This window comes from Zootoca vivipara, chromosome 2 (genome assembly GCF_965207765.1).
Source record: "Zootoca vivipara chromosome 2, rZooViv2.hap1.1, whole genome shotgun sequence".
Taxonomy (NCBI): domain Eukaryota; kingdom Metazoa; phylum Chordata; class Lepidosauria; order Squamata; family Lacertidae; genus Zootoca; species Zootoca vivipara.
The window spans coordinates 66,195,416-66,215,809 of NC_142584.1; the positions used below are offsets into that span (position 1 = coordinate 66,195,416).

General features: G+C 45.4%; 1 protein-coding gene across 2 annotated transcripts in view; it reads left to right on the forward strand.

Annotated features, from left to right (window-relative positions):
* The first annotated feature begins 7,647 nt into the window (after window positions 1–7,647).
* Window positions 7,648–20,394, forward strand: part of FAM193B (family with sequence similarity 193 member B) — a 33,172-nt gene continuing 20,425 nt past the window's right edge. For both annotated transcript variants that reach the window (XM_035105854.3, XM_060271593.2), the window contains exon 1: window positions 7,648–8,768. In XM_035105854.3, coding sequence (XP_034961745.3) covers window positions 8,601–8,768 — 168 coding nt within the window. In that variant the 5' untranslated portion in view covers window positions 7,648–8,600. The remainder of the gene's footprint in view (window positions 8,769–20,394) is intronic.

Here is a 20,394-nt window from a genome sequence, read left to right on the forward strand (position 1 = left end):
GCCAGTGAAAAGGCAGGAATGGATGAGGTTAGATATCTGATGCCTTGTTGGCTCCCTAAACCAGCATCAGAGGAAGATATGCAGGTGGGAGGGAGAGCCTACAGGTTTGCCAGGGCTCATGTTTCCCTGGAAATGCTTGCCTCCTAATGCTAGCTCTATGGGGACCAGCTGTGGATATTCAGGTGGGTGCTGGGGGGGGTGCATCTTCTACGGTAAAACACTGTATTATTAACCCACATGCTGTGCCTTGGCCTTTAAAACAGACTCTATAGAGACCTAGTTTAACAAACACACATTGCAGAAGATTCCCCACCCCATTCAGTAAGTTGTTACTGTATCTTTAAGAGGAATATACTCTTAAGAACAAGCCAGCTAAATCACCACACTGAATTTAGAGCTTCATGTTGAAGACATGGTACCACCAGGAGTGAAATACATGGTTGTGGGAAGGCACTTTGGAATATTTGAAGCTAACACAACAGAGCCTTTCCTTTCTTGCTGTACTCAAACCTGTTTTAAAGTGCCACTCTCTGTTCTTCCCTGCTCACTCTCCTGATGCCTCGGCCATTGTTTATTATCACATTTTATCTGTTTCCTTTATTTAAGCCTCTGTTGATGTTTTAAACCCCAGTTTTTAAACCTGTCTTGTTCCCTCCCCTCCCCTGACTTCATGCAATTCCAGGATTGTGATGTGGCACAATAAATCCTCCAAAGAGGGCTGATAGTGATGACAGCCTTACATTTTTATGTATATAGGAAGAAGATATACATATATATACACACAGAGAGAATTATACATTGAACTATGGCTTTTGGTGTGGTGAGCAACTATAAAATACGTATTTGAACAATGCCAGCTAGGGTTATGTGGTTCCAAACTACCTGCTGCTATTAAACACTAAAACATAATGTAGCATTTCCTGAAGTAGTTACGCAAGTTCTGCTCCGGGGGCTTTGCTGGCAATGGGAGTTTATTGACCAATTGGATGTTTTACAGATAAGACAGGTGGAAGGAAGAGCTGCTGCCACTACTGTGTGGTGTTATAAACCTCACCACTTTCACTTCCTCTCTAAATTGCCAGACAGCTGTTCTTGGGGGGTTCCTGCCCTCCATGACCAGAGACTGGATCTACAATGCATTGATGGCACAGCAAGTATGACTGTTACTGCAAGTATGACTGTTACTGAAGATGTCACTTGATATTTTTATGGTATTTTTATGTAAGATATCTGTATACTACAATTCCATCAAGTATATCTGGAGTAGTTTAGTATTAAGATGATCCTGCTTGCTTGCCATGGTATCTAAGATGGTAAGGTGCTACAAGCAAAAACCCCAGCTCACTGAGCACCAGCTGGAGGAAAAGGCCCATGAGAAAAAAGCTGGCCATAAACATTGTATGTCCCCTCTCTGCACATGTATTAATCAGAGCTAAGGGAAAATAGGTTGTCACAAAACAAATCTGAGTGTTTCTTTCCCTTACCAGACACTCCTTCTGTTCTTTGGGACATTAATAATTGCTTCAAGTGAGAGCTGGACCATAAAGAAGGCTGATCACTGAAGAATTTATGAGGAATTTATGCTTTTGAATTACGGTGCTTTTGAGAGTCCCATGGACTGCAAGAAGATCAAACCTATCCATTCTGAAGGAAATCAACCCTGAGTGCTCACTGGAAGGACAGATCCTGAAGCTGAGGCTCTAATACTTCGGCTACCTCATGAGAAGACTCCCTGGAAAAGACCCTGATGTTGGGAAAGATTGAAGGCACAAGGAGAAGGGGACAACAGAGGACGAGATGGTTGGACAGTGTTCTAGAAGCTACGAACATGAGTTTGCCCAAACTGCGGGAGGCAGTGGAAGACAGGAGTGCCTGGCGTGTTCTGGTCCATGGGGTCCATGGACACAACTAAACGACTAAACAACAACAACAACCTTGGAGGGAGTAGCTTGAGGATGTTTCTACAAAGCAAGGGTGTTCTTTATCGCCCTTATTCTTCAGAATCCCTTTGCCATGGCTGTCAGAAAATATATACTGTATACATCATCAAGTGATAACTGTACAGGGGAAGGAACATCTTACCAATATTTTTGTGAATGATGTGGCAGTAATATTATCAAATGCCATACACACAACTTCATATATTAGGAAGTAACTCGATTTATAAGAGGTGGCAGGCCTAAAATTAAGTATAAAAATGCAGAACTATGTATCAATATTGCTACCAAAATTCAAACAAATCCAGCAAAGTCTAGATGTTCCAATTTGCCATAAACAATTTAAATATTTGTGAATAATCATTCTTTTTTAAAAAGTAAGTTTGTTTAACTCTACTATTGGGCACATCAAGGGGGGATTTTTTTAAATTGAGAAAGAAAATTAAAATATTGGGTGTCATCTCTGCTGTGAAAATGAAGTCTACCCAAACTTATTTCAATTCATGCTCATTTAGATTCCTGCAGGAAAAGCCAGTGGTGGGGCAGAGCTGCAGTACCCCCCCCCCCCCGCCCAACAGCAGCATCACTGCATTTTTCCGGGGGGTGAATAATGGGATTATAAATAACATGAAAATACCAGCATGTGTCCAGCACACTGTGGACGTGTGTGGTTCTTTTGGCTAGAAGCTGAATTCCAAGGAAAGCAATATTTGTCTCTGCTTCTCATATCCTGAGGGTGTGCTTGACAGGAAGTCAGCGTGGTTTATGGGAAATGGTGACACAGGTACTTGTCCAGAAATACAACTCAACGGCTGTGCAGGGAAGCAGGAATTAGTTTTCCGGTAGCTGGTTTCAGCTTCCTAATAGGATCTTTGAAGTACGGTATCTTTTCTCTACCAATCCCACCCTCCAACGGCTTTTAAGTCCCATTATGTTCTATCAGTGCACATCATTCCATTGGACTGCAGCTATTCTTTTAAGGAATGTGGTTAATTGATCAACTTTGAAGTTACAGGAGCCTGAGTTGACTTGCCCCACCCCTTAATCTCAGGTGTCAGTTTTCGAAATCCTGGCTCAATTTAAAACAGGTAATTTGGTTTCAAAGGAAGAATGGGAGCACATTCTGAAGCATGCTCCCGATCCTTCCTAGCCTGCCCAGTTTGAATTCAACTTTGACTGCAAAAGCAGAATCTTCCTTTGAACAAACCACACCTGTGAAAGAAGAATGGGAAGTGTGCAGTAATTTGACATGTTTCTCTCTCTTTGCAATTGTAACACCAGCTGGAAAGGAAGATTTGGGAGCACATTTAAGAGTGCACTGCTGGTCCTTCCTTTTCATATTTGCTCTGCAGGTTCGGTGAGGTTAGGTGATGCACAGGTGTGTGTGGTTTAGCCCAAACTACGGTATGCTGTGGGCCAAAGTGGGAGGCCTGGTGGACCAGAGGTTTCTCACTACCAATTTAAAATGACCCAAGGAATGGTGTTAGGAGGTGAGCAGCTGCTGTAACTGGTAAAATATTATTGATAAGGAGATTACTATTCACCATTTTAGAGGTTTATGTAAACACTACTAGACTGGATAGTACTTTTGTTTTCAGTTTCAATATTGTTAACTTAATATGAGTACACACTTATATATGCTTGGAGCATGATTACCTGTATTTCTCTTACTGCAATTTTATAAATGCATAGTATTTACACCAGCCTGTAAATCAGCCTTGACGCATCTAAGATGAGCAAAGAAACATCTCCAGTTAGCTCATCACATGGTTATGAACCATCCATAAGAAACAGCTACTCAGGGCAGGAATTCTTTAATCATTTGTGCATGGTGATGAAGGTTTGGAAAGTTTTCCATTTTTAGAAATGAATTTTCATAAAATTCATTAGCAATGGGCCAAGCACTCCCCAGGCAGGTTAAAGGCTATTCAATGTTGCCATGTGCTGTTCCCCTGTTGAAGAAGGCGGTTGCTAGTGGGCCAGCACTCATAATTTTGTTGTTGTTGTTTGGATTTTTCATCTAGTCCTTCCTTCAAAAGGTGGAGGTAAACAAATAATAATAACAACAACAATAGTTATTTATTTATACCCCATCAATCTGGGTGGGTTTCCCCAGCCACCCAACAGAATATGATCAAAACCATACAAAGCTTTTTGAAATTTTTAAAAACAAATAAATATTTTCACAAGTAAATAATTTCAGAGCTGTGGGCAGTGACATCCTGCTGTTGATGTTCCACCTGTGATATGTATGTAGATCTATTCTGGAAGATCTCCAGCACCATTGTTGCTCCCACCAACCTCAGCCTCCCTTCAATCAGCCTCCACCGACCTGCTTTTGTTACTTAAAACCAATACAGGGTGTAGCACTGCCTTATCAGCTTCCTCCTCCTTAGTCTCAGTGTTTCCCTTGTAGATCTCAGCAAAGGGGAAGACCTGCTGTTGGGCTCCACCTGCTGTTGGCCTTCTGCCCTACCAGTCTCAGTGGGCACCAGCCACCATTGTCTCACACCTCCAGGGAGGGCCAGAAACAACAGGAGCCCTGAGGCTGGCACAGTAATTTCTCTCCCACTGGATTCAACATGAGGCCAGGGAGGAGAAGGAAAATGATCACCCTCCCGCTCTGGCCACAGCCAGCCAGCAAGAAGCGTTCCGGATGTGGCAATTGCTCTACCATGGACTCAACCACAACCTCCCTTGGATTGATCTCATGATGAGTAAACAAATGCAATGGATATAGTACTAATCAAAAGTTTTCAAATCCGGCTGCAGAGTTTTCAGTGCCTTCATTTCCCCCCTCAAAATTCTAAATAATATAAAGGAAATATATGATGTTAGCAAGTCTTACAATCATCTGGTTAACTACAATAACAAGTCCCCCCCTCTTTTTTGTAATGAACACAATTATCTTGGTTGTTTTCTTCATGGGTACTATTTCTTATTTCTTCTTCTTTTTCGTGTCTTACCTTGCTCTGTGCACTTGTAATTTTGTACTTTTTATTTTTCAATAAAGAATAAAAAACCCCAATGATTTTCCAAGTGCTCCAATGAAAATCCAACCAACACTTTAAATCTGTTTGAATGTATCATTTAAACAACATGTAGTGCACTTTATTGATTTTATTTCCTATTCAATTATTTCAGTAAAAAACTTTTGGGTACTGGGGAAAAATCCAATCATATGGTGTACAAATTATTATCCTTTTTTTAAAGTGTGAAAAAATATATAGTAGTTCAGATCCCTTATCAGTTTAAGGAAGCAGAAAACTTTCACGAAAATTTTATTAAAAAATTCCTTCAGTAGCACCTTAAAGACCAACTAAGTTTTTATTTTTGTATGAGCTTTCGTGTGCATGCACACTTCATCAGATACACTGAAACAGAAGTCACCAGACCCTTCAGAGGGTGGGGGTGATGGGAATGGGTGATGGGCTGATAGGAGTGGTAAACCTGTTGATGACTGTTAACGACTGTTAATGACTGCAATTGGTCTTGCGGGGTGGGGGGGGGAAGCTTGCATGAAAGGCTGCTGCTTCCTTTCCTTCCCTATTCCTTCACCACCTCCTCTACCTGCAAGGGCAAATTTTATTTTTAATACAGCTGTTTTGTGCAAGATCTCTTCTGTGCAAAACAGCTGTTTTAAAATTTCCAAAACAATGATACTGGGAGCATGCATCATGGGCATAGGCAGGGGGCAGGGGGGGCAGTTGCCCCCCCCCAGAAGCAAAAGGCTGAGGGGTGCAGCGTAGCGGCCCCAGGCTTACGCTCCCCGTGCGCCTCTGGAGCTTCGCGTCGGGAGTGGGAGCCTGGGACCGTCTCCTCGGAAGAGCTGAAAGGCGCAGGCCATGTAGCCCCGCCCACATTCCCGCTGTGGCCCCTCCCCTCCCATGCCTTGGTCCCGCCCCTTGCCCCCCTAATTTTGATCCTGGGTACGCCCCTGGCATGCATCCTTCCCTATCAGCTGATGGAAGCAAAATGGAAGTGGGATGATGGTAATAGATGGCACCAGAGAAACATGTCGAAGGCCCATCCACACAATGTGCTCCAGGTGCATTCAGAATCAGGAAACAAACAATTTTATATTGAAATTACTTTCCCATTTTAGATTTCACCTTAATCATGAAAATCCAAGTTTAGTGTTGAAGAACCGTAGGCTGTCAGTTGAATGGGGAGAACATCATGTGGGCAACGCCCCAAAACCAAGGCACACGCAGCTTCAAATCCACACTAAATTCCCATGTGGATGAGCCCCTAGAGTTGCTCTTTCAGGGGATGGTGGATGCCTGGGCTAGCAGGAAGCACTGATGAGAAGCTGGTGATGAAGATCACATAGCCTGAAAGAATTTGAAGGCACTGGCAAAAAGCAGATATTGAAATAAAATCAATTAGGCCATTAGAAGGCATGTGTAGATCCAAAAATGTCTTTTGAAACACCTTTTGTACAAAATAGCTAATTTCTGCTCACTTTGTATGAAACAGTGCATTTCAAAATAGCCAGCTGCTTCCCAAAATGGAAGGGACAGGACTCTTATACTTCAGTCTGCATTTGGCCAATGTCCATAAAATTAATGAAGGCTGAAAGATACGCTAGTAAGGTAAGTTTTATTAATGTTGCCAGAAGTGAAGGGACAGTGCCCTCTGCTGTATACCAAAAGGCCAGCACACCCATGAAAATATGGCCCTTCCAGTCCATTCATAATTCCAAGAGTACAGCAGTTCTTTTGCTTTTCTTCCAGGTTCTTAATATATATTGCATTATTATTATTACAATGGGGGGAAATTACTTTAGCTTTTGGTTTTGGTTTTGGAGCTGCTGTTCAGGATAGTGATTGCTACTTCATTATAGACAACTATTTTCTCATTACTGTAGTGATGACTTTTCTGCTTTCACTCAATATCTCTTGTAAGACCCAATAGACGTCATTGCTCTTTTGCACTTCTAAATTGTAGATCTCAGTTACCTGAAGCGCTGGTTTGGGAGAATGGTTTTATTCTGTAAAGATCAGTGTGACATGGAACTACGTATTGTTCTTCCTAGTAAACACCTGCCGCTAGTTTGAGTTCACTTGGGGCTACTTCATATGTTGCAAGCATAATTTACAATTCTCCTTTATTGCTCTGATGCATGCAGTTCCTTCCAGTGTCAGATCAGGCAGCCAAACCCTTAGTAAATTTCAGGTGTCAAGATATCTCATGGCCCAGGGTTGAGTTACATAGGCAAGTGCTATGCAACAGAGTTATCAGTGGCATCCTATGTTTTTTAATTGTACATGTTAAAAAAGGCAGCACATGTTTTAAACACAAATTGGGCAGATACTTGCTGCCCAAATGGCACTTCCACTCCACACCACTAGGGCTACCAGTACACTTTCAAAACTCCATTCCAGCATTAATCTGTATTCCACACACCCCTCCCTCCTAGGTGCTTCCTGAAGAGGTTAACACTACCATGCTGCATGTCAGGACCAGATCATGGCTGCAAGGAAGTGACAGACTTCTCCTGCGATTTGCCAGTTCTTTGCCACTTGTTCAGAAGTCCCAAGTGTGGACTGCAGTTGTAGCCACATTTAGAACACCCAGTATACAAATTTCAACTTTTGGGGTTAAAAATAATTATTCCAACTAATCTGCCCGATAACTAACAACATTTAAAAATGTTTGAAAAAATTACCAAAGTGAGAGTTATTTCTAAATATATAATTTGATCGTTTCCATATATTCTTTTATTTCATGTTAAAATGCAACTTCACACACCTTTTAGATCTATAATGCTGCCCCTCCCTTATTAATTTTATACTGCAGTAGGTATATGATCCCCCCCCAAAAAAAACCTTTCGATTGTATTGTTGGCAATAGGTATTTTCAGATGCATGAAAACTTAATTTACAAGATGCTTACATATTATATAGAGATTTCACCATTCTACGGTATGTCGGAGCACCACAACACTCCGGTGTCAGTTGTTTAACATCCCCGCGTAGACGTGATCAGTTAAGGTTACCTGCTAAGGCTCAGAGGTTTTGACACACCCGGGGTAGCGGGGTACACCTGCACCTTGTGCCCTCCCTGCAATGCTGGTAGTGGGTGGGGGAGCCGCGAGAAGCAGAGACGGGCCTACAATGGGTGGCGGCACAGAGGAGGCTTGCAGCGAGCAGAAAGGCGAACTGCTCAAGTTTGCAGCACCGCCGCGCTCGTCGGAGATGCCATGGAAGAACGCCGAGGGCTCCGGCTGAGGCTTTGCTGGTGTTTCCCTTTAAATGGGCCTCGGTGACCCCAAATGACCACCTTACCCGCCCGTCGGAGTTGCAGGCTCTGGCTCCGCCCCGGGCCACCCCCCGCTCCCGCCTCCGGAGAGACCGGGCCCGCTTCGGCCCCTCCGCCAGCTCCGCGCCTCTCGCCGGGAACACGCGCTCTCTGCCAGGGACAGCGCCTCCTCCAGCCGCTGGGGGGCGCGCTGCCCAAGCGCTGCCCGCTCCGGCGATGGCGGCGGAGGCTTCCCCCCGCGGGCAGGGGCCGGACGGGCCGCGCCGCCATATTGGCTGTTGTCCTGTCTGAAAGCAGCAGCAGCGGCGGCGGCGGCGGCGGCGTTAGCGGCGGCGGCGGGAGCAACAGCGGCGTTAGCGGCGGCGGCGAGAGCGCGGCAGCGTGGGGCGCGGGACGAGCATGACTCGCAGGCGGAATAAGGCGGTGGGCGCGGCCGGGGCGCGGCGGGAGCGGGCGGGGGGAGCAGCCCCCCCAGAGCCGCCCGCGCCCCCCGCCGGGCCCGGCCTTCCAGAGACTCCCGAGGCGGCGGCGGCGGCGAGCAGCGCGGAGCAGGGCAGAGCCTCACAGGTACCGGGAGCGCGCGCCCACATCCCGCCCTGCATCCACACCCCTCTGCTGCCCTTAGACCGCTCGCCCCGCATCCATTTGCGGCGCGCGATCCACCCTTCACCCAGAAACCCCGACCGCACACGTCCTCCTGCACGCGGATCGCCCCGATCCACTCATCCACCCGAGGTGCCCCCCGTTCGCCTCCCCCCACTCCCCGCCCCCGCCGACTGGGATCGCCCTCCTGGATGCGGTTCCCGCAGCACATTGCACGAGTGCCACCAGACATCCAGCAGCAGCACCCAGTGTGCGCCGTGCAGTCACCTCAAGATCCACCTTGAATCCAAGCTGTCTAGATCATGACCTAGGCTGTGTGGGGTGTGTGTGTGGCTCGCTCTCTCCCTATCCCCCCCTTACACTGAAGCCACCTGCTTCCCCCACATCCAGCGTCCGTCAGGCCCAGATCCTCACCTCTGTTCATGTCAAGCCCTCTCTTCATCTGCCCACCCCCTTGTTACATCCAGCACTCAAATCTACTCTAGTCCAACCACAAATAGTCCCACATCCACAATCCTTATGTGCTCTACTTACCGATACCCCTTCAGTGTGCTGTGGCCACCTTTTTGCTTGCATGCAACAGTCATTGGACATTTATAGTCCACCCTAGCCTGCAGAAGGCTGCTAGACCAGGTCCCCTTCTCCTTTACTTAGGAAAGCACCATTCCATATGTTGGATGCACCACCAATTCTATAGCTTTTGGTGCTGGAGCACCCACACATTCTGTGCTTGCTGCATCTTTTCAGGCTTCTTGTTGCATCTTCCTCAGATGTAGAAAGACAGGCCTTCCCCTAAATACTAACCAGTATTTAGCATATACAGCTTTATCTTCTGTTTGCATTTTGAGCATTTCCATTTCATTTGCTCCCCTTGTCGGGCTGAAAACTGAGTGGGGCCTTGCCCTGCGACCATGCTGTATCTTGTCCTTCAGATTGTGCCTGGGCCTGTTTTCAGATATATGCATGTGTCCCTTCCCAGTAGTAGGTAGGGGGTGGCAGCCAACTGAATATTTGTGCAGTCTACATTTCTACTAAACAAGAAAGCAGAGTATGGAACTATTGCTGTTTGCTCAGATGAACTAGCACCATAGAATTGTAGAGTTGGAAGGGACCATGAGGGTCATCTAGTCCAACCCCGTGGAATGCAGGAATCAACACATGGCCCCCATCCAATGTGTCTTGCAAGAAGGCTGCCTTGGAAGGGTAAGGGCAGATGTGTGGACAGAGAACATATGAGACTAATGGCAGACAGCACTGCCCAGTGTACACCACAGAAGGTCGCTGTGTAAGTGATGCTCTGCCCTCCAAGAGGAACTGAGTTTCTCCAGCTGGGTGTTGGTATTTGGCTGAATTTGCAGAGCTTTGCTGAGTTACTGTGGGACAATTGGACAGGAGCTGTGCTGCAAGCAGAATACAGTTTGAGCCAAGGAAAGAGCTAGAACCTGGCATGGACAGAGGAGGATGTTCAAAATCCAGTCCAGTGTGCCTCTTGGTCCTGAGTCTGCATAGGTAACAGCTACCCTTATGGGAACTGGGGAAACTGTTCCTATCTCTGTACTGTTAGCCATGTACGCTGAGGTGGCAAATCCTCAGGACAGCTTTGTGTTAACTAAGGATTGTAGAATTAGCCTTCTGGGAAGCCAGGCTGCTGTTGGCAGACAGCAGACCTGCTGGAGACTCAGCCAGAGTTACACAGAATATGTGGAAGTGGGGGCTTGTCTACAGACTGTGCCAGTCGGCAAGGCATTTTCAGCCTTTTTCAGGGGGCGGGGCAGGGAGAGAGTGCTCTTCTTGTTTGCACACCTGTTTTTTAGCATGGCTAACAAGCCATTTGGTGGGTGAACCAGGCACAGTGGCAAATTTGTCCCTGGATAGGATACAGTGCACCTAGACTGGCATTTGTCTGGCCCAGGATAAAAGAATCCCAAACTATCGTCATACAGAGTTGCTAGCAAGCAAGCATGTCGCCAGTCGCAGGAGAGCAGTCAACGTTTTTTGTCTGATGGTGTCTCCTAGTCTTTTGCCTGCAGTGGGAATGATTAGAGGTAGTTTCCCTCCATGAAAGTTTGTGTCTCATCTGCCCCAGTCCTCAAGTTATGGACAAAAAGGTATGGGGTCCCTAGGGAAAGTCATAAGTCCGCACCCCCAACTTCCCCTGCTTTTAACCACACCACGCCTCTGTGTAGCCTTTCCCCCCCCTCTCGGTTTTTAAACTTAAATTGATAAAATTATATCATTACAGTTTTAACAAAATTCACCCAATTTGTCTGTTACATCATACTTTGAATCCCTTTTTAGTTGTGTAAAAACTGGCTGAGGGGGTTAGCATCAAATAAAGAGAACTGGGGCCCCTCTAGGCTCCCTGTAATTCAAGCATTGATCTGCCCCCTTCCCGCAAATATGCCAACTTCATTAGTCAGAGATGAGAGGATTAGAAATATCACATAAATGAGCACCACAATAGACTATGATGTGTTATAGCAGGGTTGGGAATTGGTTGGGAGTGCTTCCCTTGCTGCTTATTAGAGCATGTATTCTCTACGGAGAACTGGGTTTAAGAGGCTAGCACATAAGTGTGTAACAGATAAGTTAGTCAGGGTGCAACACAGCAGCTTTGAGAGTTGCCATCTGGGGAGAGGAGTGCTGTTTGTCTGTCTTGTCTATACCAAGGATGGCCAACATCCATGCCGTATGAGATGCACAGGGCAGAACTTCTTGCCTCATGGCACTCCTCTCACATGCCTCTGAGACAGTGTTTCTCAAACTTGGGTCCCCAGCTGTCGTTGGACTACAACTCCCAACATCCCTAGCTAGCAGGACCAGTGGTCAGGGCTGATGGGAGGTGTAGTCCAACATCAGCTGGGGACCCAAGTTTGTGAAACACAGCTCTAAGATAAGGTGTGCTAATATGCTAGGGAGTCACTCTCGGCTTCTTGGTTTCCTTTGGTAGACGGACCTGTCACACTGAAATAAAGAACTTGACTTTCCCAGCCTCACTTTTCATTTTGTTGATAGAAGAACAGCTCCCCTGGCCAAGATGCTGGGGTAAGGGACAATAAGGTCATGACTGGGGGCTGGGATCTGGTCCTTGAGCATCTCAGCCACTTCACCCCTTGAATCCACCCCTACCCCCACACTCAGTAACTTGCTCATATGTGTAGTTGCTCATCTTCCACAGTTGTGGAAGATGCACCTTGAAGCAGCCCTGTTATTTACACTTCCAAGGGTCTAATGCTAGCTATGACTTTCAAGGCAGAAAATGCTTCCAGGATCAACAGGTTCATGCAGAGGATATTTGAGCATCTTCAGGAGATAAGTTCAGCAGTAGAAGCCAGTGGAAAAGGCTTAGCGTTGGAACAGTCAGGTACTGGCTAATACAAAACTATTAGTTAAAACCCATTATGATTCACTGTAATCAGTTTTATAATTATGTGATTTCTATGTTTCCGGTATTTGGGACACAAAATAGTAACTGGAAAGACCAGCTTGTTGCTGGCTTAAGAGCAATTGCTATAGTGGCTTGGACAGAGCTGTTACTCTTACTGTCCCAGTGTAATGAAGTGTGATGCAAACTTGCAGTGGAAACTTAAGCACAGAGCAGGCTTCCAAATCCAGTTTAGAGAGGTAGTCTGGGAACAAAGACCGAAAGACCCTTTTAGTTACATGCAGTGTCTGAAGTACCTACCGGTATGTATTGCAAATAAATCAGAGAGCATTGTTGATAAATGAACAAAAAGCAGCAGCACCTGAATTCTGAGAGGAGTTACTGTTCAGTGATTCAGAGAATCACTGAATCAAAAGTTCCATACTTTCTGCTTCTTAACTAAATCTCACATATCCAGCCACGAAGCTTCAATCGGCTGATATGGGAAACCTTGATGGAAACTCCAGAAGAGCTTTCTGGTATGTGTAGTTCTACTGCAGGTTAACCTAAGCCCCAGAAAGGGAAGGCTGAGGTGCTGAGCGCATTAGCATAGATTTGTGCCTATGCTGTCCTTGCCCTGCCTGAATCACAGAGCCTTTGTTCCAAGCATTAAATGAGGGTACATAAATAGTTCCAATTGGATAGTATCCTAGCAAGTTTTGTTAGAAATATCATCTAGCTTTTATTTTGTGCTTTCAGGTGTTTAAATGACTTTACATTGTTTCATTTACTCTAACAAGTGCTTATTCATCTAATCAGAGTCTTAATGCTTGAAGCAAAGCAGAAATGTGGGGAGTTGGAGAAGACAAACAGTAGGCAGCCTATTACTTAAGGATGCTACAAGTGTTCTGCAAAAGGGACAGTGCAACTAGCTACATGTAAACTTTTCAGGATAGCTCTAGGGAGATTTTAGGATAGCTTTTCTGTTCTCTGTTGGTTCCTGCAGCACAGCTAAAACTTCAAGTATGTGCATATGAATTGGGCGTATGCAGCTGTACCTACATGTGCACACACTCTCCTTTACAGTTTGCAGGCTTCTGCAGCAAGTTGGAAACTGGCCAGCAGCAAACTGGAAGGCAATGGTTGCCATATACACCAAATGGGACAGAGCTGCTATGCCTTAAAAAAGCAGTGTGGCAAGGAGAATCCACAGGTGTATCTGCTTCCACTACCGCACTAAGAGAAACAGTACCTAGTGATCATCTCCCTTTTATATAGTTTTTCAAGGCACCAGAGCCTGGAGCCTGCAGTTAAACCAACAGCCCCACTTCAATACAATGAGGCAAGTTTCTCTTGTCCACTCATTTCTAAGCAATTAGGAATGTACTAGCGGAGCTGACCTTCACAGCACTTGTTCGGGAGCTGCATGGAGGGTAACTTACAATAGTCTAATTAAAGTAATTAAAAAGAAAGTTAGTCCTCCAAGCAAAAACGACAGGGATGCTGCCAGGCAGCGCACCAGAGCTAGTATTGTACAAGTTTTGCGAGACAGACTACTAGTAGTAACGCCTCGAGTTCACAAAGTGGGATTTAGACTTGCCACAAACACTTATGGCTGGGCTGGCATGCTGACATACCTGTCCATAAGTTGGTGTTGCTTAGCACAGCAGCCAGATTTCTTTAGTTTGACTATACAGAGTGCATTAAGATCTTCCCTGCCTTTGATGTTGACTTTCTGCACTTCTCAGTCACAACTGTCAGCAGTTAGATTCTATGATGCCACAAAAGATTGCCATAATAATCCAAGTGTATTGTTTAATGTTGTCTTTTTGCGGCTGGTTTTTATTAGCACTTGTCTAAACCACACAGCCTAGGGCTTGCTGATCAGAAGGTTGGCGGTTCGAATCCCCATGATGGGGTGAGCTCCCATTGCTCGGTCCCTGCTCCTGCCAACCTAGCAGTTTGAAAGCATGTCAAAGTGCAAGTAGGTAAATAGGCGGGAAGGTAAACGGCATTTCCGTGCGCTGCTCTGACTTGCCAGAAGCGGCTTAGTCATGCTGGCCACATGACGTAGAAGCTGTCTGTGGACAAACGCCGGCTCCCTCGGCCTATAGAGCAAGATGAGTGCCTTAACCCCAGAGTCATCTGCGACTGGACCTAATGGTCAGGGGTACCTTTACCCTTACCTTTACCTAGAGGCTCAAGGGATGCACGCGGGTGGCCCTGTGGGTTAAACCATAGAGCCTAGGGCAGGCATCCCCAAACTGCGGCCCTCCAGATGTTTTGGCCTACAACTCCCATGATCCCTAGCTAACAGGACCAGTGGTCGGGGAAGATGGGAATTGTAGTCCAAAACATCTGGAGTGCCGAAGTTTGGGGATGCCTGGTCTAGGGCTTGCCGATCGGAAGGTTAGCGGTTTGAATTCCCACGACAGGGTGAGCTCTCGTTGCTCGGTCCCTTCTCCTGCCAACCTAGCAGTTCGAAAGCACGCAGTGCAAGTAGATAAATAGGTACCGCTCCAGTGGGAAGGTAAATGGCGTTTCCGTGCGCTGCTCTGGTTTACCAGAAGCGTCTTAGTCATTCTGGCCACATGACTTGAAAGTTGTACGCCAGCTCCTTTGGCCAGTAAAGCAAGATGAGCACCGCAACCACAGAGTCGTCCGCGACTGGACCTAACGGTTAGGGGTCTCTTTACCTTTACCTAGAGGCTCATGGCAATTTCTGGAAAACTATGGAGTTGTCTTTATCCATCTCCTGGCTTCATTTCCCATTGTACCAAACCAGATCCTGTCCATCCCATCTTGAGATTGGGGCAGCCAGACAGTTTTTGAGAACGTGAACTAACAAAACTACTTAACAAACCACCTCCTCCTCCCCAGATTCAAGTATCAGTTGCAGTCTTGTTACCCAGGGCCATGATCCAGCGGTGCATTAACTGGAGTTATTTTTGTATGTTTCTTTTCAGCAGCTGTCACACTAAGTCAGTCTTGCAGTTTGCAACTGCCTCTTGGTGGACACCCAAATGGCCAACTGCACACTAGCCATAGCATACTGTACAAGATCACCACAGTGCTATGCTGAACCCAAAGCCACATGCTGGGAGCTGGATGTGTCTTTCTGCTCTTTCGCATTACGAACCCAGTGGTGCCAACACTAGAAGAACAAGTAGACATAATGTTTAAAGGCTTCACATTGTGACATTTTGTTTTGCAGAAGTTACGCCATGAAGGCGACACACTTACTCTTCCCCTTCCTAGTGTTAGGAAGCTGCTGGTGCTCCAGCAGGATTCTGGAGTGATCTTGCAATTGGATATCTAGGAGTGCAGGAAGGTGCTGTATACAGAAGCAGACCATTGTCCCACCCAGACTATTGTCCCATTGTCCATACTGACTGGCTCAGTTCTTCAGGGTTGCAGACAGCAGACACTTCCAGTCCTACCTGGAAATGTCAATGATTGAATCAGGGACCTTCTGCATGTAAACAGAAGCTCTACAACTGAGATACAATCCTTCTCAAAGTGTTGGTGCTGACCTTTAAAGCCCTAAACGGCCTTGGCCCAGTATATATGAAGGAGCATCTCTACCCCTATTGTTCACTGAGGTTCAGCTCCGAGGGCCTTCTGACAGTTCCCTCACTGCGAGAAGTGAGGTTACAGGGAACCAGACAGAGGGCCTTCTCAGTAGTGGCACCCTAACCCATCAGATGTCAAGGAAATAAACAACTATCTGACTTTTAGAAGGCATCTGAAGGCAGCCCTGTTTAGGGAAGTTTTTAATGTTTGAAGTTTTATCGTGTTTTTAATATTCTGTTGGGAGAGTGGCTGGGGAAACCCAGCCACATGGGTGGGGTATAAATAACAAATTATTATTATTATTATTATTATTATTATTATCATCATCATCCAGAAGTGGCAGAAGACACAAGAAGCCAGAGCAAACAGTGAAAGACCTCAGCGTTTCTTTTCTAGAAAAAGGTGCCAGAACTTGTTGAGCTTTTTTTAAGGGAGAAACCATCGAAAGTTGTTGAGCTTCTCACTCCAGTTGCCTTGCTGCCTGCAGCCTCCATCACTCAACACAGAGTGCCGTGCCGCGCGCCGCCCACAGCCTCTAGCACTCAGCCTCCAGTGACAGGTTGCCGGAACGCACCAAAGAAGTGCCAGAATTTGGTTCTGGTGAGTTCCGGCTGAAAAAAAGCCCTGCCCATAGCAGTCACCTTTGTGTAGCCAGCCACTTACGTGACTGGAAAAATATCCCCTCACCAGGTCCCCCATTTGTGGCTCAGGGAAGAGGATAGTTAGCTGCCTTTCCTGCCACTCAGTAGAAAAGGATATATTGGTAGTTTACATGGCTTTTTTTCAGCTGGAACTCACCAGAACTCAGTTTCAGCACCTCTCAGCACCATTGCCATTATAAGAGAATGAGGGAGGCATTTGTGGTGAGTTTAGGCACCTCTTTTTCTAGTAAAATACTAGTACTTTGGTACTAGTGCGGTGGTTCTCAAAGGGTGTGGCAGGAGAGGATGGCAAGTGTGGTGGGAAGATTCAAGGACAATCAAAGAAATGTTCAAGCATTTCAGTGTAGTATAGCATCAAAAAACAACAACAACCCACCCCACAATTTTTAAACCGTGGAATATGTAGCTGCATTGTTTTATATACTTTCCAGATTTCTTATGTTCATATTATAAAGTAGTTGTGTTCTGTGTTATAAATCAAGCATTGCTAGGAGTTGTTTCTTTTTGTTTTCTAATGTATTTTTTATCAGTAAAAAATTCAGTGTGGCCCAGAGAAAAAAGTTTGCAAACCTCTGTACTAGCAGATACCCTTGGCAGGGACAAGAAAGAGGGCTTTGATGCATGCTCACCTCGGGAGCGTGTGTGAGGAAGGACCAGGCCTTTTTGCTGCCACCTCTGCTTGTCTAGGCTGCAATGAGATGATGGCACGCTGCTGACTTACCTGCTGAGCAACTAAAAGGCGGTGACAGGGATAAGTCAAAATCCTTACTACCATCCTTACTGACACTCCTGACTACGGTACTGGAAATAGTTAGTGAAATCAATTATTATTATTATTATTATTATTATTATTATTATTATTATTATTATTACCCTGCCCATCTGGCTGAGTTTTCCCAGCCACTCTGGGCGGCTCCCAATCGAGTGTTAAAACCAATACAGCTTGTAGTAGTTGTAGTACCAGAAGTTTTAGTTTGAGGTGAGGGGGCTGAGGGATAAGAAGAGTAGACACCTCTGCTTTCCCTTCCCTTATGCATGTGGTCAACTCCCTCACCTTAGTAGGCCATGTGTACTTAGACGCCTAGTAGCAAAGTTGCAGAGTAAGATGCATGGACGCATCTCTCCTCCTGCCCAGTCGCCAGAACACACTTGCTCTTCTCTTTAGCATTGAGAGATTGTACCCAACATTTTCTCTTCTCAGATTAAACGGCCACAGCCAGTAGCCTTTTAATGCAGAGAAACTGGACCAGAAGGGAGTTGGGGCAGAGCCAAACTTCTAAACTACAGTCAAACCTCGGTTTTCAACCGCCTCCGTTTGCGACCGCTTCGGTTTCTGACCACCACGGACCCGGAAGTGTTTACATCTGGGTTCCACGGCGCTCAGATGCGCAGGAGCGACCTGTGCAGTGTGCGCATGCGCAGAAGCGATCTATTGGCGCTTCGTGCACACGCAGAAGCGTGCCTTCGGGGAGCGACTGATTCGGGGAGCGACCGGCTCCGCGGAACAGATTGTGGTCGCAAACTGAGGTACCACTGTACTTTCTAAATTCAGTTTCAAAGAGCAGGTCAGGTGCAAGAATTCCTAGAAGGGGGACTAGCTCAGATATGTATATACAAGTATCAGCAGCTCAGATACCAAGATGCTTTTGAAAGCTGTGGAAGTGTTTTGAAAGGTACAGCTCAGGTCCTCAGTTGATATACGACTGAAAGGGAGCCTCTCACACTTCTGGATTGAAGGCTACGTTGGAAGAAATGACCCAGCAACAAAGCCTTCAGAATTAGTACAAATATCTCTTCTCTGTCTACACTAAACATTCCATAGCAAGGTCTTAGCCCAGGCATGGCCAAATGTGGTCCTCCAGATGTTTTGGGACTACAGTTCCCATCATCCCTGACCACTGGTCCTGTTAGTTAGGGATGGTGGGAGTTGTAGTCCCAAAACAGCTGGAGGGCCAAGTTAGCCTTTTGCTCTTTACATTATTCCCATTCATTTCTCTTTAAAAAAATAAATCTGTTGATTGCTCACTTGTTTCAGAGGTCCTTTTGCAGAAAGGTGTGCAGAAGATATAGGGATAATAAGCTTTATTATCATTTCAGCGGCAAGGCAGTTTATCATGGACTAGTTACAAGCATTCTCCCAGAAGGGAGCTTTTACAGGATGTTCCTTCCTCCCCACCCCCCAAGTTAGTCCTTGCTTTGAGAGGGCACCAAGAGAGCAGTTTAGGGACAGAGAGCCAAAAAGGGAGAGACTTGAATATTGGCATTGGGAACAAACCAGTGAGTGCTGATTTGTTATCTGTGTTTGGACTGCTTGGATATTACACAGCAGGACTGGAACATATTATTTGTTAAATACAAGCTGGATTTCTTCCTGCATCTAACTCTTATCCTCTGTTTAGGCATTCCATACACTATGCTCAAATAAAGGCAAAAAGCTTACCTACTTCAGCAGCAAGCCACCCAACAGCTTGAGAGTCAGTTGGTCAGATTTTTAAAAACACGCAACCACCCCCATCCCAATATTTAGACATTATATAACAGCAGTTGCCCATGTGCCTATTGCTCTGACCCAAACAGATAGATATTGTTCCATGGCTTTGCTCCTGTTTTTTGAAAATGTATACTCTGCTTCCAGGCAAGAGCTCTTCAAGACATCACAATGAAAAGCTACAAGTTGTTTTTTTTTATAAAAAAAATCAAATAATTAATTGTGAAGGGAGGTAATCTGCCCTATTAACTTCTGTTACTCCATACTTCTTTCACTGTTCTGTTTAGAGCTGTCAGCTAAACCAAAATGAATTTGGTGTGTTTGCTGTTTGACAACTTACATTTACACCAATTTGCATATTACTAAAACTGCAACAGAACTGCTTTTTTGAGACCTTGCCATGCAAAATATCCTCCCATTTATTTCCTTGCTATACAGCGGAACCCAAATGCCAAACTTGCTTTTAAATCACAGCCCTACCAATTAAAACTTTCCCTTCATTAAAGTGGCTAAAAGTTTGGGCAATTGATTTATATATTTAAAAGTTGTTGCCCCAATTCAAACAGATAGCTTTCTATCATGGAGTTTACCGTAAGCCCCCGCCCCTCTTTTCAGTTCCTCATTTTTCAAAGAGCAAATAAATCATCAATATGTCTTAGAGGGCAGCGCTGGACTCACAGAAGTGACTTTAAAAGAGAGCTTCTAACAGGATATCTACAGGTGAGGAGGGGAATCACAATTAGTTCCAGCTTTAAGAACTGGAAAGATGAGATGCAGCTTCTGTATCTCATCTTGAACAAGTGACTCTTCCAACAAGAAAGTCCCTCCTCTCTGGGAAAACGAGTCCCTTACTAGTCAACCAAGGCTCCCTGGGGTAGCACATCTGAATATAAAAATATACTAACCAAGATGACCACAGTACAAGAAGATTTCAGTTACTAGCTGTCAGCACACAAGGAAAATTTAATTTTGAAGCCTATAGGAAATGTATATCTAAAAACAGAAGTCAGAACTACCTGTGTTATTTAGCACACTTTCACTCTCCAATTACCTGAGGAGGATTCTCTAAGGACTCACCTGCTTAATATAGTCCTGAATGTTAGCAGGAAGAATAGCATAGGCTGGAACATGCTATAGTCTGGATGCACTTAGAACTACGTTTATTTGAGCCATTTTCTAGTTAAGAAGCCTTATAGTAGACAGAGGGGAATCACAGACACATCTAAAATTTGAAACTATGGGGAGGGTGGTAGTGGTGTTACCATTCAACCAACCAGAAAGCACCCACCCTCTGTCTTTCCCTTCAGTATTATCCTAAAAGATGTTTGTCTGTTTCCCTTATAATGCACCTGAGGATCTATTACGCATGCTCAGTACTGTAATTGTTTGCTGGTTGGATGCATGACCAAGGAGTGGGTGGAATTGAAACTATAAATACAACACTTCCTGGTTGGGGCTTTGGTTTTTATATGGTATGGTCCAATTAGTTTGGTATGTTCTGGG